Source organism: Tyto alba, unplaced genomic scaffold (assembly GCF_018691265.1).
Source record: "Tyto alba isolate M040663 unplaced genomic scaffold, T.alba_DEE_v4.0 Super-Scaffold_20000042, whole genome shotgun sequence".
Taxonomy (NCBI): domain Eukaryota; kingdom Metazoa; phylum Chordata; class Aves; order Strigiformes; family Tytonidae; genus Tyto; species Tyto alba.
In genome coordinates this window covers 12,173,430-12,200,878 of record NW_024881293.1, presented here as the reverse complement: position 1 = coordinate 12,200,878, position 27,449 = coordinate 12,173,430, and the positions used below count along the sequence as shown (strand labels likewise).

At 39.5% G+C, this 27,449-nt stretch overlaps 1 protein-coding gene across 3 annotated transcripts in view; it reads right to left on the bottom strand.

Annotated features, from left to right (window-relative positions):
• CPAMD8 (C3 and PZP like alpha-2-macroglobulin domain containing 8) overlaps positions 1 to 27,449 on the bottom strand; it is a 58,366-nt gene that overhangs the window by 11,476 nt on the left and 19,441 nt on the right. For all 3 annotated transcript variants that reach the window (XM_032994717.2, XM_032994718.2, XM_032994720.2), the window contains 18 exons: positions 24,409 to 24,640; positions 23,603 to 23,756; positions 22,847 to 22,989; positions 22,319 to 22,370; positions 21,339 to 21,637; positions 20,690 to 20,915; positions 19,946 to 20,122; positions 17,088 to 17,169; positions 15,373 to 15,529; positions 14,809 to 14,883; positions 12,612 to 12,777; positions 11,971 to 12,057; positions 10,914 to 11,050; positions 10,386 to 10,541; positions 9,919 to 9,981; positions 9,362 to 9,600; positions 5,991 to 6,078; positions 464 to 538 (listed from right to left, as the gene is read on the bottom strand). In XM_032994717.2, coding sequence (XP_032850608.2) covers positions 464 to 538; positions 5,991 to 6,078; positions 9,362 to 9,600; positions 9,919 to 9,981; positions 10,386 to 10,541; positions 10,914 to 11,050; positions 11,971 to 12,057; positions 12,612 to 12,777; positions 14,809 to 14,883; positions 15,373 to 15,529; positions 17,088 to 17,169; positions 19,946 to 20,122; positions 20,690 to 20,915; positions 21,339 to 21,637; positions 22,319 to 22,370; positions 22,847 to 22,989; positions 23,603 to 23,756; positions 24,409 to 24,640 — 2,608 coding nt within the window. The remainder of the gene's footprint in view (positions 1 to 463; positions 539 to 5,990; positions 6,079 to 9,361; positions 9,601 to 9,918; positions 9,982 to 10,385; positions 10,542 to 10,913; positions 11,051 to 11,970; positions 12,058 to 12,611; positions 12,778 to 14,808; positions 14,884 to 15,372; positions 15,530 to 17,087; positions 17,170 to 19,945; positions 20,123 to 20,689; positions 20,916 to 21,338; positions 21,638 to 22,318; positions 22,371 to 22,846; positions 22,990 to 23,602; positions 23,757 to 24,408; positions 24,641 to 27,449) is intronic.

Here is a 27,449-nt window from a genome sequence, read left to right as displayed (position 1 = left end):
AGGCTGTATTCCCTGGTTTATCTAACACCACTTCTGCCATCAGCCAGTTTGCTAATGCAACTAGCTAAGAATTTACTGCTGATGACCAAGCCATGAGAGATCTCATCTTCCACTCTCAGGTATGTGTTGTGAGATCTGAACTAGTCTGCATTTTTTCTCCATACTTTTAGCCACGCTAGTTATAGCTGAAGGTGAGATTATTTTGAGGCAGAAACTAAGTGGTATCTGCCCAGAAATTCTATATGGGCTGAAGCTAATCACCTGCCTTTATTATGTTTTGGTTTCCAACCAAAACCACAACACCTACCTGCCTCAGAAGAGGCTCAAGCAACCGGCCAGTTAAAACTGCATGGTAATCCTCATCTGTGAGGGACCATCAACATCAATACACTGTGTCTATGCCCGATCCACTGCTCTTCTGCCTTTCATTGAAAAGCAACATTATAAGAAACAAATTCATTACCTCATCAAAATAGAAAAGGACTTTTCTTCCATCCACTTCATATCTTTTTAATCCAATTTGCTTGTTCATCAATAACTGGGGAAAAAAAAAATCAACAGGGTTAGTTTCACTTAATTTTATAGAAAACAGGTTGAAATTAGAGAAGAAGAAAAATTTTAGACTGCTTAGAAAACTGATCAGACACTAAAACCCGGTGTCTCTTCTGCTGGAATAGGATATTTCAAAAAAGAAGGAAATGCAGAGGATTGCAGTTGCTGTCATACAACTACAGAAAAAGCCATCTGTGCTATTTTCTGTGACCTGATGAGGAATGCTTGCAAGGTGCACAGTGCTGAATGTTCTTCCTGGTCCTTGGTGTATTTATCTCCCTCAGACTATGCCTGACATATCATCCATAATCTAATTGAATAGTTCCCAGATTGTTTTCTGTACTTGGTGTCAAGCAAGACCTCAGAGACCCCAAAACACTCTATAAAGTCTCTTATTTACACTCTTTCAGACTGCCAGGGAATTGCACTGCTGGATCGTACCGGGTATTAAAGGTCCCCTTCTCCTACCAACTGAAAAAATCCAAAACATTCTTGTGCCAGGAAAATTAATCCTTACATTTGAAAAGAGCAGCCATTTGAAAGAGCCCTAGGCATCCTCCCTTTTGAAGAATGGGGTCAGGCCAGGCCTCTGCTACTCATCTTCTCTCCCTCTGAGGCCCAGGGATTTGTGATTTGCATTGTGCCAGTCAGGCCCACAGACTACCTCCTCTTAGGCTTTTTAGTTTATTGGGACAATCTGCATATCTAAGGAGTATCAGAATACAATCTAAGAGTACTTCCCACATCTGGGGTGCTGCTGCCCCTAATCTGCCCCAGCCGTTTGTAAAAATGCTCTGGCTCATCTCCTCATGCTGGCTGCAGGTCTGTAGGTATATGATGATCACGGTCTTCAGAGGAAAGTGCAAGAGCCCTTGTTTATAGAATTACTGCACCACCTCAAAGAATTCAGTAACTATCTCCCTGGTACAGAATGCTAATGAATCACCACCAAAATATAAGTGCTATCATCTGATATAATTCTACAAAGTTTTATTTTAAAATTTCTAAGAGTTATTCCTATGATATTCCATATTTGCAATACTAACACCTCAATATTATAATTACCGTCATGCTGTATGTACTCGATCAGTCAATCAATTGTTACTGTTTTGATAAATTCTATTCAGAACACATCTATCATGTGAAAAACATTTAATCCAGAAGATGGGGAGGATGATGGTCTGTAGAAAAGGCCTCTTGTGTTTTAATCCCAGTTTGGGGAGCTGAGTAAAGGCCAGAGCAGATACTCTAATTCTATTCTCCAGACTGTCCTACTACTTTAACCTCTCTGTCAGACAATCCTATTTGTGACATAGGGATAATATTTCCCTGGCTTTTTTTTTTTTTTTTTTTTTTTTACGTTCCTAAGTTAATTTGAGCTCTTTGAATGAAAACTCTGTGGAAAGAAGAACAAAGCATTATTATTATTTTGCATCAGAAAGAATGACATGAAGCAAAAAGCATTCCTACGAAAATTTGCCCAAACCTGCTACCAACAGCTTTAACTGTGAATTTCTTCAGCATAGTGCTTCTAGTTGTAAAACCCTGCACACAGCTTCCTGCTATTACTGTAACAAGCAAAGGAACATGTGTTTAAGTCCCACACAATATGGAAAGGGCCAATTTAATTTGTCCTTATAATTTTAGGGGCCTGATGGTGGCTGTTATTACTCAGCAGTAGATGGCTGCAGACAGTCCTTTTATGAGGGCTTGGAGAGGCTGGCGCCACCGGGAAATGCTCAGCTCAGCTAAAGTTGCATTTTTCTGGTGAAGCTTGATATATACCAGCCTGTGGTGACCTCCTGACCTTGTCGACACCCAGCATTATTAGAAGAATTTGTGGCTGCACAGCCAGGGGGGCAGCCCTCAACTTGCAACAGAGCATTCATTAACCATCACTGCCCCGGAGCTGCGCGGGGGTCCACTCTGTGCACACTGCTCCCTTGTGAGGGCAAACAACAAACAAGGAAATCTGATTTACAGCCCTGCCCCTCCTCACCAGGAGAGGGAAATGGCTAGGGGAACAAGGAAACCCAGCAGTGGGAATGGCAGGACTTGCCTCTGCTGAAGGTGGTGTCCAAAATGCACAACAAAACTAGTACTGGGTCTTCAGTGAAAGATTTTCATTTTTGTCAATGTGATTTGGATACACATTTGATAGCCAAGAATAAATCATAGGAGTTGTATCTGCATCTTCAGTGCCTACCTATATATATGCTCGAGCTTTGTCCCTACATTTAATTTCTACAGATGCAAAGGGTTTCTGCAAAGAGGAAGATGGAATTCATCTCTTCAATGAGAACATTCCCCCCTTGAAGATGCAATATCCTTCCCAATTTAGCAAAATCTTCTACTGCCCAGAGGAAGTAATTTTGTTATGGTTACGGAAATATACTGCCTAGTACTGAATCCCCCAGAATAGAATCCTCTCTCCAAACTGAGGTACCAAATACATAGTCTTTTGCCCAAAGAACTTTCAAAACGGTGGGTTTTGAACCAGCTTTTCTGTACCTTAAAAGCACTGAAGAAGTATGCACTGCACGAAGTACCTGACACCCTTCTGAGATTTGCAAGGACTTGACTGGGATCAGCTCTGCATTGCAGGAGCTCAGACATACCAGTTGAGAAACAGAATCGGCTTCTTTTCCCATTAAGACAGGGGGAGAAAGGAAAACAAACCACTTGCTATTCTATGCCCAGAGACCCTAACAGGTGGGGCTACACTGGGACTCTGTTGCTTCTCTACCCATGGAGGCAGGAACACGAGATTCAGACAGGCAACAACACGCCACGAGGGAAAGCACAACCAACTGATCTGCTTAATGCTAGACAAAGCCTAATGTGATGGAGAGCTCGTTCAGCTTTGAGAAAATAACTCTTGTGCTGTAGCAGGGCAGCTTGCTTTTACCCTCTGACTGCTTCCATCCGGGCCTGGCTCGGGGATATGACATGACGGACAAAGGGATGAAGCTGCCACATGATGCTTCCCTGACACTGAGGCATTTATGTCACACAAGCAGTGTGGGTCATTCTCCCTCTTTCTCTGCTCTGGTTTCAATACACCCAGTGTTACTTTCTGGTTTAGGAGTGCTGACCAGCAGCCGGCCAAGGAACTGTTAGTGCTGAGGCACCAGCAAGATGGCACTGAATGGCACATGAGAATATCTGAAGCCGTGAGAAACCAAACATCGGAGACAAGCTGGTACCGCAGAACACAAGGGTTACAGCAACACAATAGTAGACAAGAGAGAACAAGAGGTGCTGCTAACATTATACAGCTAGTGCTTTGGGGAACCAGAATCCAAGTTTCATTGCAGAGTGTATATCCTAATACTAACCATATATTCACAATTATCTTCAGTGTTTCTGCTACTTAGAACATGTACAACATGCCCTGAACGCAGGTTAGTGTAAACCATCAGGCACAGTGCAGGAGCAGATCGCTGCATGTAGCAGCCTTTTAGTAGTAACTAAATACCAAATAAGCATGTTTGGTTTCCAAGTATTTATCTGGGACACTTCTCTGGCCCAGCCATGTAAACAGGCCTCATACCAGAGCACAGCTGCCTTGGCAAAAAGGAGAAAGTGTTCAGGGACTGAAATGACAGAACCTGTGCAGTCCCTCGTAACACAAGAGCATATGGGACCTTCTCAGGACTCTCAGCCTAGAAACTTACTGGTTTCAGCAAGGGACAGAGTTAAAGGAGATGTTCAATCAGTACAGCCTGGACAATGGGAGCTCCTATGTCTGTAATTTCTTCTTAGCCCATTTCAGGCAAAAATAAGGAATACAGGGATTTGTTACTTAACCTAACAGTTTTTCTGTTCTGTAATCAAAATCCCTTTGCACTCTTCATTTCAATTATTTCCCTTCACTGATAAAACATTCCATGGCTTTAACATCATAAAGATATCCTGTTTTTCTATTCCTGTCACATTTTGAGTTCTCTGGTCCTAAAACAGATTTTCATCACATTTTTTCTTCCATTATTTATGTAACTTACTACAAAGAGAACTTATTTGAAAGCAGTACAAATGACTGTCACTCTAGCACCTTCAGCAAGAGGAGATAAAATAGTAACCAAACCCACTACAGGCCCCCTCTCCTAATTTTCCTCCCTTCTCTTACTACAGGGATACTGGAGACCTCCTACTGGTGGTCTTGCCTCATCTGAATAGCCATATTCAGTTTGTTGCACCATTTGTTGTATGTGAGAGAGAATATCAGGCTCAAAGGTCAACAGGCAAATAAATATTGATACATTTTACATGCATGCATTTGAAGACAGAATTCTCAACATGCAGCTTGTGAACAGATATAAAATAACTGATATTGCTCTTTACAGGAATAATTGCATGTCTGATCAACACACACCTCTGTACAAAAGTGTTCCAGCTCAGCTCCCTAATACTGAAAGGATGCAATTCTCTTCTCAGGGACTAATACACAAATTTCTCTGGCTTCAATACTGACAGTCCCGGAGACTATCTGACAGCAGCTTTTGACATGGATTGTAAGCCCCTGAAGAGGAACACATTGGTCTAATTTTCTCCAAGAAAATGCACATATATTATAAATGCATATATATTATAAATCAGCCAAATAAAGTGAAATCCTAGAGAAGACAAAGCAATGTGCACATTTCTTTGAATTAGGAAGTCAAATTAAACTGCCCGGTCTTCACTATGATTCTACTTTAAAATTCTTTCCCCAGATCCCCATCCCCGCAGAATAATAAAGATAAAATTATTAATGGAAGAAATATTTTGGAAGCAAAATACTTTTTAGCTCTTTACCAGTTCTCAAGGATGCAAAGATTTTACACCTCTTTAGTTAAACAGTCCTTAAAAGCTATTTGCAGCATAAAACCCATCCGTGAATACACTGTAATGCTGCCACAAAACATAAAGCTGAAGATTACAGTTCATCTCCCCTAGAGGGCTGGCTGGGTAAGAGGCACATTCTGTCCACCTCAGTTTGGCTTGCAATAAACATGATGTTCTCCCAGAAGAAAAAAAAAAAAAAAAAAAAGGCAAAAAATTCCAAGACACAGAGCCTCCAAAGAAATGGAATCCAGATGTTGGAGATAACACAGCCCACTAAGAAGCCAGAAACAGCTCCTGTTAGAGCACATTTTCACTTCAGCATTTCCAAATGGGTCTCATTTAATTACTGTGCACTGTGCTCAGTAATAAAACTTCATTTGGCCATGTTGGGTAAATTTGTTAATCTTACTCAGAACATCTGTTTACTTCAGATAAATATTTTTTGACAAGTGAGACCTCCTGCTCCCCCAATTTTAATTACATCTTTTTGGACAGTGCTCTAACATTCAATGGCATTTGCTTCCTATTGCTTCCCAAAGGGAATCCCTGCCAATTAGACAGGCAGGTCCTGGCCCAAGATCATGCCTTGCACTCTCACTATAACATCTTACCTGCTCTAGGCTCTCAATATCTGCACGAAACCCTGAGAACAACGGCACTTCCAAGACAGCCATGTTAGAAGATCCAGAGTGCAGCCATCTTCCCATGAGAACAAAAAGAAAGAAAGAATGAAAACAAACTCAACTGAGAATCCAAGATCACAAATGGTAAATGGACAATTCAGGATGGAGAAAACTGAAAGAAACTTCAGAGGAAAAAATATTAAAAGGATCTACTCCTCTTTGAATGACTTGTTGAAAGCCACATTCTACTTGGCTTTACAAAATCATCTTTTCTGCTTTTATTCAACAAAAATTAAGCACAACTCACAGAGGGCAGAGATATAGGAGATATCCAGGCCAATGGAGGCAGAAAAGCAGAAGGAAGGATGTAGCCTCCTGTGCGGCTGCTTGCCTTATTTTTCAATTAATCACTGGGAAAATGCACATGATAAAAGGAAATAACCCCTTGGAGTAGAAGTTTCTGTTCTTTCCTAAGTGGAAGGCTGTAAACGGATTGTGGTGCAAGAGGAATGTTACTTCCCAGTACCAGGCAGAGTCAAATTCAACCCTGGGGTTTTGTAAATGGCCATTTCCCTCCAGCATCTAACTGACACTGAGAAATGTATCTTTGCTAATGAGTCAGCAAACTCACTTTCTAGTTATTAGTGTTAAAGAATTCAGTGCCTGTATCATCCTCTATAATATCAGTGAAGACTCCAAAAAAATACTGAAATTCAGAGTTGTTACTGATGAAGTGTGCATTAGGGAAAAAAAAACAAAACAAAACAAAAAACAACCGCTACAGGAAGGAGTGGAGAGAAAATTTATTTAGGCCAATGCAGAAAGATTTCAATTTCTTGCAGCATAGCAGAAGAGTCGACATCGTAACAAAGAAGCTCCTGCTAATTCCCGAACAATGGTCCTTTTCTCTGTGTTCACACATAGTCAGCTCTAAACTATCCCTCCTTGGCAGCTTACCTGTTTGCTGTTTAGTTGCAGCACAAAGACAACAAGCTTGGACCCAGGAGGGCTTGTTAGCTCCTGCCCAGCACTGAGCAAACACAGTACACAGCTTCCAGGGCCAAATTTGCCAGATCTGAACTGGCTCCTGCAGGGCTACTTGGAGGCCTCTCTATGGAGACCTCCGCAGCCGGGGTGGGGGTGTGAGTTTGCTGAAGCACTGCCCAGAGCCAGCCTGGATGTAATGCCACACCCGAGCTCCTACGCCCACAGTAGCATGAGATGCTCTGTGGACAGATCCAGTTGGCTCTGTGTAAGACAGTTCAGGGCTCACAGGCTCCCAGAGACATTTAGCCTTGTTAATCCCGATCTAACTCCATGCACTATACTCCCTGAAAAATCCTATAGTATCCCTTTACCTGAATTTTCTCCTATTCTCTGTTATATATTGCAGCCCTCTATTTCCCATACTCTTTTCTCCCTAACTCCTCAGAAGTTCCCCAAGGACTTCACTGAGCATGACAAGACATAAAACAATTACATTCTGAAGAACACTCCCAGCTCAAAATATTTCAGTTGTCATCCTTAAACGCACTCCTCTACTCACATTGCCTAAGATGATGGAGGAGTTAAAAGAGCATCATTACAGGAAGAAGGGGAGGAAAGGGAAGATTTAATTTGCATTTGTTTTCTTTCCAAGCTATCAATCTCATTGGACTGGGCTTCCTCTCAAGTTTCTGTCTTTGCTCCAGCAATTCCCAGGGCAGAAGTTTCAGAAATAACAACAGAAAGGTTGTGTTGATGCAGGGCAGCCTCCTCAGTTACAGGCATCTTCAAGGGGCTGACAAGACTTTATAAACCTACCTCCCCAATACAAGCTGCAGTTCTTAGACAGGGGGAGAAGACGTTGAAAAAGTGATATTGTTTGCCCGACCAACCCTGGCAAACTTCTGGATGATGAGTTTGAGTTGCTCATCACTGGCTGTTTTTACTGGAGGGAGGAAGGATTCAACTAGGCCAAAAAATGCCTGGTCCAGGATTTCACAGGCTTGTGGCAGTCAGAGGCAATGCATCTGCCAGCACCATGGCCATAAGCAAGGGGCAAGTGTGTTGACAGAGATAACAAGATGTCATCTTTGCCTGGAATCACTGCAACTGTTTTCAGGACTGTAGTCACTGTATGGCGTTGCCTCTGCAGGAAGGAAGGAGATGGAAACTGATAAGGGAGTGAAAGTTTTCCATTTCCATGAATTACATCTGAACCGTACGCTTGTTTTGTTTGAGTCCAGTGAAGTTGGAGCCCCACCACCTGCCATGCTCCTGGTCAAAAATATGCAGATTAGTTATGAATTAGTTATGAATTCTATGGGAATGGTTTCTTCTGTTGTACAGTAGGATGCTGTAAGCCCTCCTTGTTTACTTTGGTTGTGGCTTTCCCTCTTTTGGGCCAGCTTTCCAACAACCTCCTTAAAAATCAAAACATTTTATAAAGAGATCAGTAACTCCTGGTAACTGCAGCAGTACTAATGTGTTTAAGCAAAGCGTGTAAGTGGATTGATAACAGGTCAGAAACTATTCTTGCAGCTGCTTGTCTATAGGAAAGCTGTTTTCCTTTAATATCTTGGGTTTCCCAATCTATAAAATGAGATAGAACTGCTAATGTCTTTGCAAAGTGCTTTGAGAGCTAGGAATGAAGCTTCTGGAGCTTTAGTACCCTGCCATCTTTAAAAATTATTTAAAATTTCTTTATATGGAACAAAGAGATAACCAGTGAGCTTTAGAGAACTTACTAACAACTATCTGCATATATTGTGCCTTGACCATAGATTCCAAACTCATAACATGGCAACAAGCATCCTCTGTTAAAACAAGCGACTCAAACATTAAAGTCAAGTCAATAATATTTACAAAACTATCAAAAAGTTTAAGATATTAGTTAACCAGTTGAAATTACCTAGCTCTTTTAGGCTTTTAAGGAAAGCCTGTTACTGAAGACCTAGAAAATAATCCAGAACTTCTTATTTTCCTCCTGATACAAGCAAATGACATTCAATTTGTCTTCTTTGGGGTTTGGAGAGGCAATAATGAAACTTAATGATAAAAACCTAAAGTGTTGCCCTCTTTGTAAATTTTTTTCTTTTTTCTCTACCTTTGACATATACTTAGGACTACAATTATTAATGCCAGCAGACAATGCTCATGAATGTCCATGCAATAACTCTGCCCTACAACCCACAATTATAGTTTAATTCTGCACATGAGGTGTTCGATCTTATGCTGTTTGAGATATGGACAGTGCAGCAAGAAAGAATTTGGTATTTTTCCTGTATCAATGAATGTATCAGTAGAGCTGTGCTGATCAGCAAGCTAGATGGTCTCTGAGAAACAGGCAGGACGTGATGCAGACTGAAATTTCCTACCTAGTGCATGTCTCCAGTATGACTTTATATTCTCGATGGTCCTGATCTGAAGCTGGGTCATCGTCATCCACCAGTGCCCTCTCTCTGTGCAAGGCTTCAGAGTGATTCTCATCTGGAGAGACAGACCGCAGGAGATTTGGAGCTTGAAGATGCTGCTCTGACTTTGGCTCCTTCAGGTTAACCAGGAGCTGGAAAGCTGGTTTGGCAATAGGATCAGGTACGTTGTAAGTGACATCAATCTGCAGCAGGAAGGGGGGAAAATCAAAAGAAATCAGGGCAGTTTATTAGACCCCAATGTTTCACAGCATCTACAAATGACCCTAAAGATCAGCATAAACACCAGATCTCTTCAGAGAGAGGTAATGGTGGCCACAGAGACAACAGAAGTGTTACAACACAGTTATATACAGATAAAGCTGTACCAGAGCAGATTCACACATTTACTTCTATGAATTAAAGCAACATCATGTTATATCATTACTTTGGGAGAAATTTAAAGTGTAACTCCTTCCTTATAGCAAACTGGGATTAAAAAATCAGCTCCATGGCAACTTTACCTGCATCAGACAGCAGCCTTCACCTTTGGCACTCACAAACAGCCCCGTTGGAATACTGGGGATCTGGGGAGAATCCACAGTTAAGACACAGACAAGACACAGCACTCAGAATGGAAACAAATATCATTTTTAGCTTTATTCTGTATAAAACATCTTTCCAGTTATAAAGGAGACTGCAGAAGTGAAGTGTGTATGGCTGACTCTTTTCACTCACCAGCATTTAACAATGGTAGAAACATGCAGCAGCACAAAATCAGCATCAGGCATTAGTTATGGTGAAAAATGCCTTTAACTTTGAGTGCTGCCTTCTTCACATCAGAACACAGCCATAAAACCCCAGAAAGTCCCAAGATCTCAGTGTTTAACTTGTGCTTTTACCATTATTGAAGTTATCTGAGTTGTCATTCAGAACCCAGATCACATGGATTGCTTTCAAAATTTGGCTACATAAACACAAAACCACCTACCACTGCAGTCTGGAGGACTTTTTTATTTATCTTGTTAAGCTCAAATGTCTCCTGGTAGTCTAGATTAGTAGAAGCCAAGGAAATGGTAAGGTTGACTCCTCCAACATAAGAAAGGATAGCATATTCAGCCAGAGCCTGCAGGGCTACACATGTGTCCTAGGGATCAGAAGAGGTAGAAATCAGAATAGTGAAGGTTACAGGAGCATAGTGAACTTACAAACACTGTGCTGTTCAGTCATCAGCTTCTGGTGGCAGAATCTTCCTTATTAATTCAGATAGCAAAGAAATACCAGGTTTTGGTCACTTGTGCTGTCAAAGGCATCTGTAAGAACAAAGGCTAGGTTCCTTCCAAATTATCAGTCTGAGAAGGAAGATGTAAAGAGCACTGGGAAGTTTTTGTTCTTACCAGGACACAGACAGTTTCTGTCTAGACTTTAGATGGAAACTCTGCATTGACCACTCCTGAACTAATTGATTTCTACCATTGATTATGCATGTGTTGAAGCTACCTTTTTTGAGGCAGCCCACCTGCGTAGATGAGAATCCTCCAAGTGCATTCCTTTGCTGTGAAAGCCATTTTACTACTGGGAGCGCAGACGCCACGTCTCCTAGCAGTGTGTATGTCAAGAGGGCATAAGATGTCATTTCCACTTCTGCAGAAACAACTGAAAGAGAGGGGAGGAAAAAAAAATTAAAAAATCAGAATACCATGTAGATGTAAGAATCTGGGCATGTCTAGAGATCTATGAATAGTCATTAACTGAAAAATAAAATAAAAAAAAAAAAACAAACATGAAGAGACTGTAAACACAGGAAGAGAAAAAATAAGATGTCTGCACTCAAGATGCATCACCTTCCAAAGATATCTCTGCTTATCATAAGCTCTTCCCTTCACACAACAGATAACCACTTTCTGCTTGAGAGTATCCCATAAGTAATTTCTCTCTTACTCCAGTTCTACTTTGCTGCTGCCCATACTGTATTCCTGTCCAAGAGATTTTCATACAATATCCAGTTAGATTCCTCCTGAACACTGGTGCACCTACATCACATTAGAAAGGTCAACTGAACTTGAAAATTATAGCATCATTCACTTTTGTTGTGACTTTGATGGTTAAAGTCTAGGAAATCAGTTGAAATGCCAGTGACTGCCAATAAAAGCTGGGTATACAATCCTTCGGTCCACTTGAAAATACAAAGCTAAGCAGCTCTAAATTAAATGTATTTGACTTCTCAGATTCCCATTTCAAATCATTCCTCCCTGATATGGACTCCCATAGGGCTGTCACTCTTCTGTATCACTCACTGTCTTTGTAGTACTGGAGTGAAAACAGTGAGATAGCTGGGACTGGAAAAACAGTCCTGTCTCGACCACATCTAGCTCTGTCTCTCATTCGCTCTTAACCAGCTCTCTCAGCATAATGTTACCTGCCTTTTATGAGCTCTCATTTCATCTGGACCCTGCCCTGACTGACTGCCATTTTCAGAATACTTTGTATTATAGAAACAATTCACTAGAATACACACAGTCAGTGGCCTGCTGTTGCAGGCCATTCCCTTATCTCTGTCTTTGCAATACAAATACCTGATTGAGAAAGACCATCATTAAATCCCATGAAGGTATCTTCATCAGTAACAAGAGTTCCCGTCAAGCTCCAGTGTGTAAAGCCATCTAGAAACATAGGACAGTGAAATACGTATGTTATTACAGCAGGACTGAAGCTAAGCCTCTGTATATGGGAAGAATCAAATTCTATTTCTGCATTGGCTCAAAGAACAGATTCACGCCCTGAACTGCACTGTCCCTCCTTTTAGACAAGCACCCCGTGGGTAAGAGGCTTCCTCTGCAATTCCAAAGATGGCTCAGCATGGCAAATGAGGCAATTCTTGGATTTTGGATTAAAATACACCATCAAGGAATGCGATGTGTTACAAGGCAAACTCTGTCATATTGGCAGGAAAGGTTCTGCAGAGCCTCTGGTACACTTGCCTTCCCTCAGCATCAGCTGCACACGTGGAGCTAAGGTACTCAGCACCCTCTACAGAGAATCAGGAAAACTCTTGCCTTATAAAGTCAAATTGTGCTGTGAGGAAGACCTCATCTCACAGTCTCTATCCTCTTCAGTAACTCAAATACATTATTAAAGTTGCACGGGCTATTTGCTTGTTCCTGTAAGAGGACTGCCAGTTTAGAGACTTGCCAGACTGGACCCAGAAGGACAGTACCTTGTGTAATAGCCATGCTGTTCATTTTCCGCAGCGTCACAGCAGCAGAGGGGCTGTGTAGCAGTGTCAGGGCATATGCAATCAAGGCAGTAGTGTAGGGGTCTTCTGCTGAATACAAGTTGGACTCTAAGAAGTCTTTTGCTTTGTCAACAGCTGTTCTTTCTTCCTGTATTTAGGAGAAAGAGCTCAGACATATTATCAGCCTCTGTATCTCAGAAATTAGAATCACCTTATTACTTTGTGTCCATTAAAAAAAAAAAAAAACAAACAAAAAAAAAAAAAAAAAACAAACAACCCAACCCCAAAACCAACTAGGAAAGGTGCATTTTGCTCTCTGCATAATGACACTAACACTTTACTTTCCCTAAGAAGGGCCATGAATCACAAATCCAAATAAAGAAGCAAATAGCATAGCAAGAATGATCTAGACTAACACTGAAACACATTTATTTCCCCCTGAAGCTGAAGAGATTTTGTGCCTCTGCAAAGCAGCAGATGAACAGAGCAGAAGCAAGCTCTCTACTGTATATTTGATTGTGTTCCTGACACTGTGGAGCGTCTAGCAGACGCCAGAGGATAATAAAGGCCAAGGTTCCCAGGGGTCCCTGCAGCCAACAAACATGTTTTATTAACTCCCTCAATGACCTCACCATGTAGGAACGTGGCTCTGATAATTTATAGAAACAATTTAATTGGACTTGATGTAATTTGGTTTCCTTTGATTTCCCTGTGGCACTAACCTTCCCCTTCCTCATTTCCTAGCTAAGGTCATTAGTAACACTTGCAAATCTCCTCTAGGAAAACCATTAGATCCACATAAACTGCACTTCCAGCAAATAAAAATCCTAGGGCTGTCTTGACCCACAGCAGCCCAGAGAGAGCATCACATCACTTCTTGGAGGGGGGACACTGTGGACAGGGAGGCAGAAGTTACTCTATGAGCACTGGAGAATTTTCTAATTTATTTTTTTTAATTTTTTAATAAGGTTGAAGGCCTTCCACTCCAATAAGAACTGGGAGTTTAGGTGGTATCTACTTGCAGCAGCAGCATGGTCTCACTCTTCAAGCTCTACAGGGATGCCTTCAGAAGTGCTGAAATTATCACAGTTTCTGTAGATATTGCTGTTTGCACTGGCTGTTTCAAAATCTCCATAAAATCACTGGGTTTTGCCTGCACAGACAATCCTTTTGTCCAAGTACAGATCACCAGGATACGTTGGAACATCCACTACACCGATTTTACTCTTCTGGTTCTACCTGTACAGATCTACTCGCCCACCACCACTCTTGCCCTTGGCTGTTGAAGAGTAAGTGAAGAACTGTATTACTGACTTGCTCAGTGCATCTGCAAGTGGACATTTTCCCGGTCACAGTTAGTGAGAATGTTTAAGTATGATGTTATATGAGCATGTCCATTCTAGTGAAATGGCATGCAAGCAAAAATACAGCAGAGGAGAGGAGAGGAGCACTGTTTTTACCATGAGTTTTCAGAAGGAATCTCCAAAATGCCAGTTGCACTGGAAGAGATTATTATTTTTCTACTTCAAAAATTATTCAGTGCAATTGTACATTCCGATGTAGCTATTCTTTTTTTTCTGTAGTGTTCCTGTTCTATCTCGTAAAAAGAAAACAAACTTTTTTCTCCAGAGTCCTCAATCCACCACATTACAGGAGTGCAGCTCTCCAAAGATACTGTAATCTAATAGCAGTAGCATTTTGGCCACTGTGGCAAAGGCAGACCGCAGAAGTTTTCTGGATCCCTGAAGCCTATGTGGCCCTTGTTAAACTGCTGTTAGCACTAAGCTAGATAGTTAAAGTTTTTTTTGAGTATATATAGGCAAGCTACCAGCATCTGCATAGGCTGCAATAGCGCCTTGAAATTACAAGGCAGAAAATATTTCTTGCAGCCATTTCTGGGAAAGGTTGGGGGATGTAGGTGCAGAGAAGAGTTTTGCTCTGATAGAATAATCCTTGAGCTGATGGTTGAAGGATGGGAGATCACCTTTAGTAACTTCAGAACAGATTCCTTAACTTCAGAATTATCTCAAGGCTTTCAAACAGCCTCTGTTCCCTGATGCTATCATTCTAGTGCAGCACAGAACCTTTGAAAGTGAACAGCAGTAATATCAAATTTTTAAAAAATAATGGAATTTTTAGAGTATGTACGTGAGATCTATTTTAACTAAGTTTTCGTTACCTCAGAAGTTACACCTGTTTCCAGAAGAGATGCAACCACGTAAGCTGTCAGGGAGATCTTACCATGGATTCCACCCTGGAGGGCAACAAACACAAACAACTGAATGAAAACTAGAGAAAAGGATGCTGGATAAAAAAGACTCTTGAAGCAAGACAAAGAATATGTAATAACTATAAGAGAAGCTGTAGCATCACAGAACTTTTTTTCCTTTGCACATAAGGAACACAAAATTTAGAAACCCAACCCAACATTGTAGCTTCCTTCCCTTGCAACAGGCTGATAACACACTCAATGCACATAACTTCATACTCCGAAACATGACTCTGAAGTGTTTTGCAACATTTAACTCCTTGCTTTCCACTCTGATGGGACAGCACACAGATATGTTCTGATAGATTTTTTTATTTTTATTTTTTACTGAAATTCTCCCAGTTCTTCCTATACTAGTCTAGCCTTTCAAGTGTAATATTTGTATTAGGCATAAGGAAACTGCATCACTTCATGCTTTGATAATAACATCAAAAATGCACCTATTGCATGATTTTGAGTCTGTATAGTTTTTACCTGGATGTCCTTATTTAGTATCCTGCCCATAGCAGGAAAAGAACCATCTTCTTTCTGATGCTGGATGATCCAGTCTTTAGCAGCTGTTAGCTCTTTTGGGTCAATGAAAATAAACCCACGAGACTGTGCAAAGGACTTGAGGACAAAAGCTGTTAGCCTGTAAATATGAATTTATCATCTTTACTGAGAAAACAAATCCAAAATAATGTATCAGTAAGGGGAGAACAGCATTCTTAGAAAGCACAAATTTAAAAAAAATCTTTTTAGGGAAACAATAAATATTGTTTGAAAAAATTAATGATACATGAAAGCAACTGACTACTATCCAAGCTTCTGGATAAGAGCAGGATTAAGGGTCAACAAATTAAATTAAATTGAAAATATAACCGGCATATATTTTTGTCTTAGTTATGACACACTCTGAAATTCAGTTCCCTTTTATAGGTGCTCATCTGCTACCCAAATTATTAAAGCTTTTAAATTAAGAATCAATATCCTTGTAAATATGGAATTATTTGTAAAGAAAAAAGACTAAATTGTCTAATTTTGTTATTGTCTTAACTAAAAATAAATAAATAAATAAATCCAGACCCATTGCTAAAGTCTGAGGCTGTGTTAGACTTTATACAGAATTAAGACTCAAGAAAGCAACAGAAGTGTTTTTGGAATTCTAAACCTCTGACATGCAACAAGTGCGAACCCTGGCCAGCTTTGGGAGATTGAATCATTTGTTTTACAAGCCTCTGAGGAATGGGAGGGTAGAAAGCATGCTGCCTGGCAGGGGATTTTTCAAGTGTTAAGTAATTCTGTGTCACCATGTTTTACATCTAGGGACTGGGAGATGCCAGATCTGAGATAAAAGTTTACTATCTTAGAAACAGTGAGGCAGCAGCATCACAGAAGTGGTACTTCCCCTTAGATGAGTTCATGAAGAAAATCAGTTTAAAGCAAAACACAGAGCAGACGGAGAAGCCAAATGACTGCACAAGCAAATGAATGAAGACAAGAATCTACTACATCTACTACATCTGAGACATTGTGCTCAACTAACACACTAATGTGATGTAACGTACAACCTTAAAGGCCATGGTTTCCTAGGGGGCACATTAGTGAGATGAGCCCATTTCTCAGTTTCATAATCTCTGGCTCTCATATTGTTTGACTCTGAAAGGTCCTGTACTTCAATTCTCAGGGTATAAATCCATACCATTCCATTTCATCCACGAGGGGATATAAAGCAGTTGGGAGAAACACTTCTTTGGGTTTTTTTCAGTTGGTTTTGGTGTTTTTTTTCCCCCCTAACCTAGTAGAAGCCTCTCCCACTTCTAGAGACAGCAGGTTTTTCTGTACATGCTTCAGGTGAAGCTCCATTCCCTAGTGGAAGTAGGTCCTTATATGCCCCATACATTGCTACTCCAATTCCAGTAGACCAAATATGGTCCTTAATTACAGCTTCTGTGCCTAAAGTCTGGACATATTAGTAGACATGACTACATTAACTGCCCCTGAGTCTTGAAACAACTATACTAGTGTAGTATGAACACTCAGCAGCATTGAAACAGTAAGCCTATAGTCATTGAGTATTATTTCTATTCTCCACTGTGTGCAATACCATGATGGAAGCTGGAAAATTACTCTTCTTTCCTTGCCAATTGTGTATTTTTCCTATTTAGCAAACACTGAATTTTCTAACTCTGTTTTAAATAGCAACTCACCACATACTCCCCGAGGAATCCCTCTCGCCAAAAGCACTGTATGAACCATCTTGTCTCTTGTAGGTCAGCTGGCGCTGGTAGCCTGGAAGTCACAAAAGAATTGGGGGAGTCCAAAATCCTCACACAGAGAAAAACAAGTATTTAAAGTGAATGAAGACTCAGACCATCTGGCACTAGTGTAAGGGATTCTGCTGCCCGAGGCAACCTCTTATTTTGCTGTGAGTGATAGACCAGCTCTGTGTCCATATGCTGTAGCTTGTTCAGAAATCCATTCAGGCTAACATCTGTAAGACTGTAACTCTTGCATTTTGGCCAGTAGAAGTGTTAAAAATTCGGTACCCCTCTGAAAAGATGAAGTATTAAAAGAAGGATTTTAGCTTAAGCATACAGCCATACTCCTTCCGTTTTACTGAAAGCACAATGCAGATGAAAATTTTTTTCCTTTAATGATACAACTGCATTCAGGCTTTTCTCCAAAGCTGTTGCTCAGGACAACTTAATGTAACATGGCAATTACAGCTGTGATCTTAATGTATATGAACACTTCCTAGCTACTGGGGCTGATTCATAAGGGTTGTTTTAAACAACAATTACTAACAAGTTGGATGATGAAGGTAGGAACTCTATATCAGAATGTCTTTTGAGATTGAAAATAAAGGTAGACAAAAATGCTCTTCCTATTAGGAAAATAATTTGCTTCTCAGACCTGTTTATCTTATAACCATGAACTGGACATCCTAATAAAGCACTCCAAGCCTCTATATTGAGGAATACAGAATACATACTTTGATATAGCTCATTGAAATCAAACCCTTTAGAATGGATATTCCTGATACGGAAATATGTCAAACCTGCAAGAAGACCGTGTCAACGATATTTAGTGCATGCTTAATTCTCTGACACATGAATAGATGTTTTATTCCACACTGCATGACAATTTTATGGGAACGGATTACTTTTTCATTTCCAGAGGCAAAGGTTCTTTGTTGACCTCTCCAGATATAGGCAGCTCCACAATCCCCGAGTAAGGGCTGCCCATGACTCCCATACTTTTTCCTGTTGCTCTGTAGCTTTTCAAGTCTCATAGGGAATGCAGATAGAATGGTTTGAAAAATGGGAGGAAAAAAGCCCTAGAGATTAATGATGCTCTTATAGTAAAAACATCTTTGCCTGGGGGTTGTGAGATGTATACAAGTACAGGGCAGAAAGCCTAAGTAATATCTTTTTTTTTCTTCTTCTTCAAAAGAATAGGTGTTACATTAAATTAGTTTGCTTTTCTTCTACATAGGCCTCAGATAAAATTTACTACTGAGCACTTCCTCCTTAAATTGTTCCTAAGCATTCTTTTCCAGGACAAATTAAGTACTTTTGGTTTTATATCACTCTTATAATTTTCTCTGTTCTTTTGTTCGAATTGTTCATTTTGAGTTGCCTTTGCTTCATAGTTCTTATGTTTATTCTTCTTTGCTTGCTAGGTCGATAGTGGCACAGACTTTTTGTCTTGCTTTCTCTTCTGAAATCTTCTGTTTTCTAAACACTCCTCTAGATGCTTGGACTCACTGGAGAGGTTCACCTTTCTAGTTTTCACCTGTTCACCTGCTTTTGTAGAACTGTATTGTGGGAAAGTACAAAAATTACTGACTAGTTTAGCTCAGGCCACTTCTAAAGAATAGGGAATATAAGGGAATTCTTGGGTATCAGCACTTTCTATGACTAATTACTAAGTTATGAAAAAGTTTTCTGGCTTGGTAAGTCACAAAAGCCTTCTAGAGTGAGCAAACAGACTTTCTCGTCTAAACCTTATACTTGGCAGGGCTCCAATAAACACAGAAAAATTTAAAACTCCTGAGGATTTCTTCTGTAAGGGTTAATTAGCAGGCAGAGTTTGGAGCCAAAAACCTGGAAGGTTTGCAGATTCATAAAAAGAAACAAAAGCAAATGATATTGAAAAGGAGACACTGGCCTGGACAATTAAAAAAATTCCCTTTGTCTTACTGCTATCAGCAAGCACAAAAAATTACAAGTAAAATGACTGTAGCCAGGCAAAGGAAGCAGCCCTAGGCTTTTGCTGCTGAACACAAGAAATATATTACATATTACATTTTATATTTATATTTTCAGATGAGAACCACCTAATCTTGTCACCTCTGATTTCATTACATGACTATTGTCTGACTCATACCCAAGACAGCTTTGTCCCTTTGGGTCATTCTTGTTCTTAATGATCTCTAAATTCTTACTTGTCCTGAGAATTGTATTTAGTTATAAAACTATTTTGCATGTGGCTCTTCCCAAACAAATGCTGAGCAAAACAGTGCATAAAAAGATAGATTGCTTTGAGCTGTTTAGTGACATAGGACAGAACACTGAAAGGACAGATAGAAGCCTTCATTATATGGCTCTAGGTTAACTACTTTGGACACTAACTTTTGATTTTGGGTATAATGTTACTAAGAAAATACCATTAAAAATAGAGAAAGTTCAGAGAAGAGACATGTAGTGACTAAAGGACTGGAAAGACAGTTTATGAATAAGGCAACAAACCTAAATATACAGATTTTTACTAAACTTGATTTTCCTTTACTTTCTGAAATGTTTAAACATAGAAATAAGCTGCCTAAGGGGAAATAAATACAAATCAGTAAGTATATAAAGTAGGAGTTATTGAAGAGAAATACAAGCTATATATCAAGGGAAAACATCTTGCTGTCAAAATCTATTAATCTGTGAGATAATCCTACAAGAAATGATGAATCCTCATCATTTGGAACACTGCTGATTAGAAAGTACAACATGATACTAGTAAAAGTCTAATTTACAAGCCTTTTCTTCTATAATTTGTAAGTGTAATAAGTTACCTTGAACAAGGTAATCAGTAGCTTCACTCTCCACCTCATGACTGAGTTGTTTGGTTTTCTGCAGATATTTCAGGACAAAAACATTAGGAGCAAAATGGATCATGTTCTGCTCCCCACATCCAAATGGTAATCGCAAAAGATTGTCCAAGTTGTTCAATGTAGGACCCATCACATCTCCTGTTTGAAAAACATACAATATGTTCAGTATCAATGAATTACCTTTTACTTCCTTTTGATGTCTTACAATTACAACCCACCTGACTACACTAATTTCTACTAGCTACACATAGTCATCTTAAATAAGCCGCATCATAATTTGGAAGTCCTTCAAATGCTAAGTCTTAGCCCTTCACACTCTTGCTGGAATAAAGACACCACATTTCAGAGTTTGATTATCCATGACTCCCCAATTTAAACTCCTAGTTTAGAATACAATTAGCACAATTTGTGATTATGATGATTATGGAATGAATACTATGAATTCTAACAGACAGTGCCTCTGTAAAGCCCTCAGCTGGTATCAACTTTAAGACACTGCCAACTCAAACAGGGTTCAAAACAGGTGACAAAAAAAACCCCAGACAATTAATCGTCCCAGAATTAAGCAGCATACACTTTTGTAAGTGCCTATGACCATCTTATCTGGTGTGTATTACTCAAATACTGGTCAGAAGCAAGTAACAGCTGGAGTATCTCTTCATATTTGATAACAGGTACCTAGTGATACCTCCTCATAATTGATACCTATTATTGAAGCCGTAGCTCTTTCTGATCCTGGAATTATGTTGTGGGGAACTCCAAGAGTAAATGCTTCATTGTGATTTTCATCAGTCTCTTCTTTTCTCCAAATTTTAAACTCTCCCATTGACCCCCAGCCTGTGGAAAAGCCAATGTACTTCACCTCAAGCTGTTTGGGGACTGTCCACTCCACAATAATAGACTCATTTAGCACCCGAGTACCATGGCCAACCTGAAAGGAACAAAAAACCATGCAGTTCCAAGAACCCACACATATGAAGTCAGTCTGCCAAGTGTCCTTGGACCTAGTAACTTATGTGTGCATCAGAGAACACTGTAGATGGACCAGTACCTTTCTCTTTCCCACCCACAAAACAATCCAAGTAAGTTTAATGAGAATTCCACAGGCTTGATCTCCAAGGCCTGCAGCACACTTAGCACTAAAACCATTGAAGACTGAGGACCTAACAATGTAATGTGGCAAGGAGATATGTTCTGATTAAAACAGCATGATCAAAACTTAATATAGAAAAAGAAACAGGAGCAAAGCTTTCACTTTCTACAACGAATCCAATGAAAGTTTGCTGTATGTATGCTCAAACTCTAGTCAAGAAAGCAAGAGACTTGCAGATCATTACGTAGATAAATTCACTACCTGGATAATTCCATTTCTCCAGCTGATCCAGAAACTGCGGAATTCATCCCAGGAGAGGATACCAGCTGTGTCCCTGCTGGCCACCGGCTCACCCATTTTGCTTATGGAAATCCATGTTTTAGTATTTTGATGTCCACCAATAACAATCTCAGTCATCTCTGCCATATCATGTGGACCAGAGGACAAGGCCAGGTGAGCATCATTGTGTGCTTTCACAGCAATGTCAAAGTGTGTCATCTGGGCAGGTTTCTGCATGTATTGGTACTCATATTTGTTAGGTGTAGAAATGTGTATTTTCTCTAGTCAGAAAAATAATGGAATGTTGTAAGAATTAGAGCTTAGCTCACAAACTTTAAAAACAACCCATAGCTAACTACTAAAATTTAAACAAACAGACATTTCCTAAGTACATGTTCTTTTTTCCAGCTTCTCTTAAACTATAAAAGTATATGTGGCCATTTCTTCCCACCTTCTATTGATAGCCCCTTCCAATATGGAAGATCCTTCAATTCAAACTGCTCAGCTGGATTTTGTATGAAGACTGTGAGTGATTTTTCAGTTCTAATTTAGTGGTCAAAAGCATCTCTGTTTAGCTACTGGAGCCAACTTTGAGCTATCCAAATCTCAGGCAGAAAGGACATACTAATTCCAGAAGTGAATTTTAAAACATCAACTGAAAATATAGTACAGTCACAGTTACTGTCCACAGTGCTGAATACTTAAACTGTTTTGTAAAGTAAAGGAATTTAATTGCCATTTCCAGAAATCACTTGGGCAGTTAGAGCAAATTCATAATTAGCCAGCCAGGTAAGAAAGACTCTATTCAAAGGTTCCTCCCACACACCATAACTCATCAATCACAGAGAAATGGAAAGAAAGATTTTTTTATTTTTTTTTTTTCCCCTCCGTGAGATGAAGCCACTTTTCTATTTGTAACTAAATTAAACAAACTTAATATCTCATTTGAATCATGAACTTACCATTTGGGCAGAAGAACACACTATAGGTGTATTCTCTGGACAGTCCCTCTGGCTATATAAAGACAGAAATCCATACATAAAAATACAGTGCTTGGATTAGCAGTAACAGCTATTCAATTCTACAAAACACAGAAATAATATTCTGCTGCTGTACAGTGTTTTATATCCTTCATAGAAAAGTTATTACATTGCATTCTGTTAGCTAGAGACATGCTAACCACTACCAGCAAATCCCACATCACAGCATATTTCTTAGATTATCAGAGCAAGCTTATCTGATAAAATTTCTATCCCTTTTTCTTCTGAACAATATTGAAGATTCACCAGCATGAACTCAGAATCAAATGGGCACTTTCTGTACATGTACCACTAAAATTGATTATTTCCAATCATGTAAACATACCATAAATCAACTTGAAGATTCCTATAAAACTATTTACATTTTATTAACTGCCTAAAAACTTCTATGATTTGCCTAAGCATGTATAATTTTTTTCCCCAAATTATTGCAAATTCATCTTTTCTTACCTCAATAATAACACTACTGCGAACATAATCCAATGCCACTGGAGTCCTTTTGTCCATATAATTGTCCTCTGAGTGCTTGCCATTCTTTAAGGTCTGCATCCCATCCTGACAGCAATTAGTCCCACCATAAGCAAAAGCTTTTGCTAAGAAACAGAAGGGAAAAGAAGCAGACATTCTGAGATAGGAAGATCTTCAGGAGTCCAAGTAAAGATATCAACTAATTAGATACAGTTGATTAACAATACATCAAGTATTTTGTAATTACAGCTCTCTTATACAATCTTTGTTCCATATTTGAACTGTCACATCTAAAACTGGACAGTATTTGGACATCACAGGGCAACAGAGAAACTCTTCCCTAGTTTCCAGCGTTGCATAATTTCGACTGTGATTATTTGCTTGAAAGATCACAGATTTTGTTGCTATTCTCTTATTTTAAAATTTCCACTGATCTTTTCAGGGAGATGTGACAGGTCCAAACTTGGCCACATATCACACAACAGGAAGACTGATGACTAGGGAATCTCCTGAAGTTTGCTGATACAGACTCTTCAGTGCATTACAATGATAGAATCTGTTTCTAAGAAACAAATGAGGTTGAAAAGCTAAGGTGGCAGAAAGTGGAATGAATGATTCCACTTTGGGGTACTAGGGAAATAAGATTTTTCTTCTGAAAGAGGAATGAAAAGAAACACTTGTAAAACTCCCTCAAGCAGCAAGCTATTTTTATACTACCAGTATAGTATTCTATACTACCAGTGATGTTGCTCAGTCCAAGCTCATTGAAAGACAAAACGATAGAGGTGGGTTTAGCTTCCCCAGGAGCAACACACTTCTTCCTTGTCAGATGGTGTTTCCCAGGATGCCCAACAAACTTTATGCCTTTTGGAACAGAAATCTTCACATGGACCTGCAAAAATTTTTGAATGCCATTTATTGCAAATTTCAGCTGGAAAAACAACCAATATATGTAAAAAATCTGAAAGCCATAAAATGGTTAATAAAATCATAGTATGCACAGATTATTCATTCCTTAAACATTCCAGTAACATATTTGACTGACAGCATTACTTCCAGCTGAGCAATTCTACAAGTAGTTCAGAATGAGACTACTGGATCTAGACAGATAATGAATTTGAGAAGAAAGCATCTAGGGAGAGAGAATTCCTTGGGAAAAAAAAAAAAAAAAACAAACAAAAAAAACCAACAAAAAACAAAAAACCCCCAAAACTTTCTTTCAAAACAAACTACTTTCAGCACCTTTCTGATTATGAAGGCAAGTCCTCTCTGTGGTTCAGCATAAGCTTCCTAATTGTCCTCTCATGTTTTTCAAAATTTGTGAAGTGCTGCAAGACACTTCAGACTACTACAGTTGTTTCAAGCTAAAAGCAAATAAAGTAATGACATTTATTCATATTGAAAAGCAGTATTTTTATCTCGTTCAAAGCATTTATGCTGAGCTTATCACTACATTATCCCTATACCTTATCTACCATAACTTGTAGATCACTTAGAAAACCAGAATTTAGTGACTTAGCAACAGGAATAAAGCGGGCTGTTACCTCTACACAGACAGCTAAGTAATTGTAGACAGTCAGTGGGATTTTGGTCTGTTCTCCCCGGATTACATGGTATGGCAAGGTGAAATCAATGAAGAAAGGTTTAAATGTCTTCAGTTCTGTTTGACTGGCAATGCCCAACCCCTCCTCTTCAGACAGACCCACAGCTTCGGTTATCCAGGTAGTGATGGAGTCCGGCACTTCCACACGCAGCTGGGCTTCTCCCGATACATTGCTGCCAAAGAGAACAGGGAATAACTTGGGCTGATCAGACCAATGAAAGGTTTTTGAATGTAGCTAAAGCACACTGAGCCAAACATTTTGGGGATTTCCCTCCAGATCCAAACTTACAACATAGCATCAGTGTCTGCTTTGAACAACAGCTTATAAAAGGCTCAGTGTTTTACATCGGGGTTTTTTGAGACCTATGCACATTTATAAAGAGCAGAACAGCAAGTAGTTGCTTTTGCAAAACACAGTCTAACGTACAAATTCTTACTGGATTAAAAGCTTTATGGGCATCTGCAGCCTCATTATAGGGTCAAATTTCTGAGAGGCAAAAGTCTGCACTAAGTCAAAAAAAAAAAAAAAAAAAAAAAAGAAAGAAAGAATCCTAGACTGAGGTCCTGGATAAAAACAGTTCAGCAATAATTTACTTAACAGCTAGTGAAATAAAAGTAATTTTTATTGGAACCCATTGTCCTTGTATACATTGCCACATTGCAGACTCTTAACATAAGAACAAGTGAGAAATTTTCCAGACACCAAGTTCAGCAACTGCTTGTTGAGGGGAGCCTATTTTGATTCAGAAACATTTTGGTTCATTGGCTTTTGGAATGCCTGACTCAGAAAATTTCCAAAAGCATCATTTGCTTCCAATGAGGATTGAAACTAATTATCAAAAATCAAATTTATATTCTGAGTATTTAGCTTTACTGTACATACCACAACAGGATACCATAAACCTGGTCTCTTCTTCCATGCTCTATAATAATAGAAATTCAATTTTGTTCTGCAGACTTTGCTATTTCCCTCCTGCAAAGAAGCTTTGGCCCTGCCTGGGACAGCAAACATTTCCTCTAAAGCAAGAACAAAAGCTATTTCATGGCTCAACTGGCAGGATGATTGGTGCAGTTATGAGTACACCCTAAGGTTGTTTTCTCTCAAGTTCTTATTTATTCCCCAGAGCTTGATACACATGCCGCTAGCTCTGTAATCTTTCGAGAGCAACATGCATCTTAGTTGGCATGGAAAACGAGAAAGCAAGATCTTCAGAATAAGCTCTGTGAGTCCACAGCATAACACAGTGTCTTTCAACACTGCAGTACTGCCAGATTCACATCCAGGACAAACTGAAGAATTGCGCTTTCACTGCTTTTCAACTGAAGGTTATTCACATTTTAGGCACCAATAAAGTATTTTTATTTTCATCGTCTAAATCAACTGTTTGTAATTTTCAATGAGCCTAAGATACCATAACTGTCAGTAACTATGCAGCATATCATGTACTGCTGTCTGTATTTACATCATAGTAGGAGAAGGATTAAAACAAATATTTGAATAAAAAAAACTAGAGATCACTATGCCTTTGAACAGGCATGCTAGGTTCAGTCTCCAAGCACTCTGGACAATAAACATCATTCCTCAGCTCAAACTATAAAGTGAGGAGCCTGGGAAATGCACTTGGCTTGACAGCACCAAGGTATTTTAACTTCTTTTAAGCACGCTAGTTTCTTAATATTCAGGTCCTCATCCTAACTGGAGTTAGGTAGCTGGTACCTGCAATAAACTTCAGCCCTGAAGAGTACGCAGAAGGGTGTCCTAGCTCCAGAACTGGCAGTATTCCACTCTGTTTAACCGGACAATTTGTTGCAGCTGATGTTCTTTCCACTGGGATTTCAGCCCATAACCAGCATTAACATTATTTTCACACATGAGGGCACTTACTCTTCTGGGCAGGGGGCCAAAGTACACACACGTTTCCAGCCATTAGACCCTCCAGCCAGGCTTTAGGAATTTTTAGAATTGGTTTGGGAAGTTGACATTAGGCTTTTGTTTCTTTTTTTGAGGATTGTATATTATAATTGTAACTGGTAGAAGAAAAAAAATATAATTCTTCCTGTTCAAGAGAGTAGAAATCAAGGAAAGCTCAACTTAGATGTTTCTAGTGAAATGAAGTGGAGAAAATGCAATCTGCAACTTTTTATTCCACACTCTCCCACTCATAATTAACTGCCCCAGCTTGCTGAGGCCCAAACAGGCACTTCTGGAATTCTTTGTGTATTTCTACAAAGCATATTTCATGCTCAATTGAACAAATTTGAATACACTTGCTGTAAGTTCCTGTCAAATTTAATTTATAATCATTTATTGAGAATGAAGTTTACTTGCAAACCTCTTATAGAGGAGAAGCCTCTTAATAATTGCTTCAAATTATCCTAGATGTGCTGTTTCTGGGAAAGATTTTTTGTCTGTTTATTGATTTTTTTTTTTAGTTCCAGTTGTGGAACCATGATTTATTGGGCAGTAAATTAAGGTTTGGGGGAGATGCTCTCACATTAGATGAAAGAGAAGGAAGGTCTCTGTGCAAATTAAAAAGTGATCAATAGAGAATACTCACCAGGGCATGGCTAGGTTATACCAGCATTTACAGAAGCAGCTATGCTGCCTCCAGCTCCTCACACATATTACTGTGGGATCATTTTCCCACTAAAGCATATGCAGCAACTGATGCTAGAATAGGGGTGAAAAGCAAGAAAAACACTAGCACTTGCTGCAGTTGACATTTCTGGATTACCCTAGGGTCCAAACACAAACCCAGACCCAGCTCACCCCCACGTCAAGGGAAATTGGCACTTCTGGGGGGCTGGTCTTGCCCCTTCACTGAGAACTCCAGCGAGATTTCCCATTACCCTTCACTCTCAAATGGTACATAGAATTCTGGTTCGTGTGAAGATTTAATCATAGAGCAAGTAGTACATCATTACTTTATATCTTACAGTCCCTTTTTATTGCAAGAGCAGTCCAATTTGCATTTACTGTGA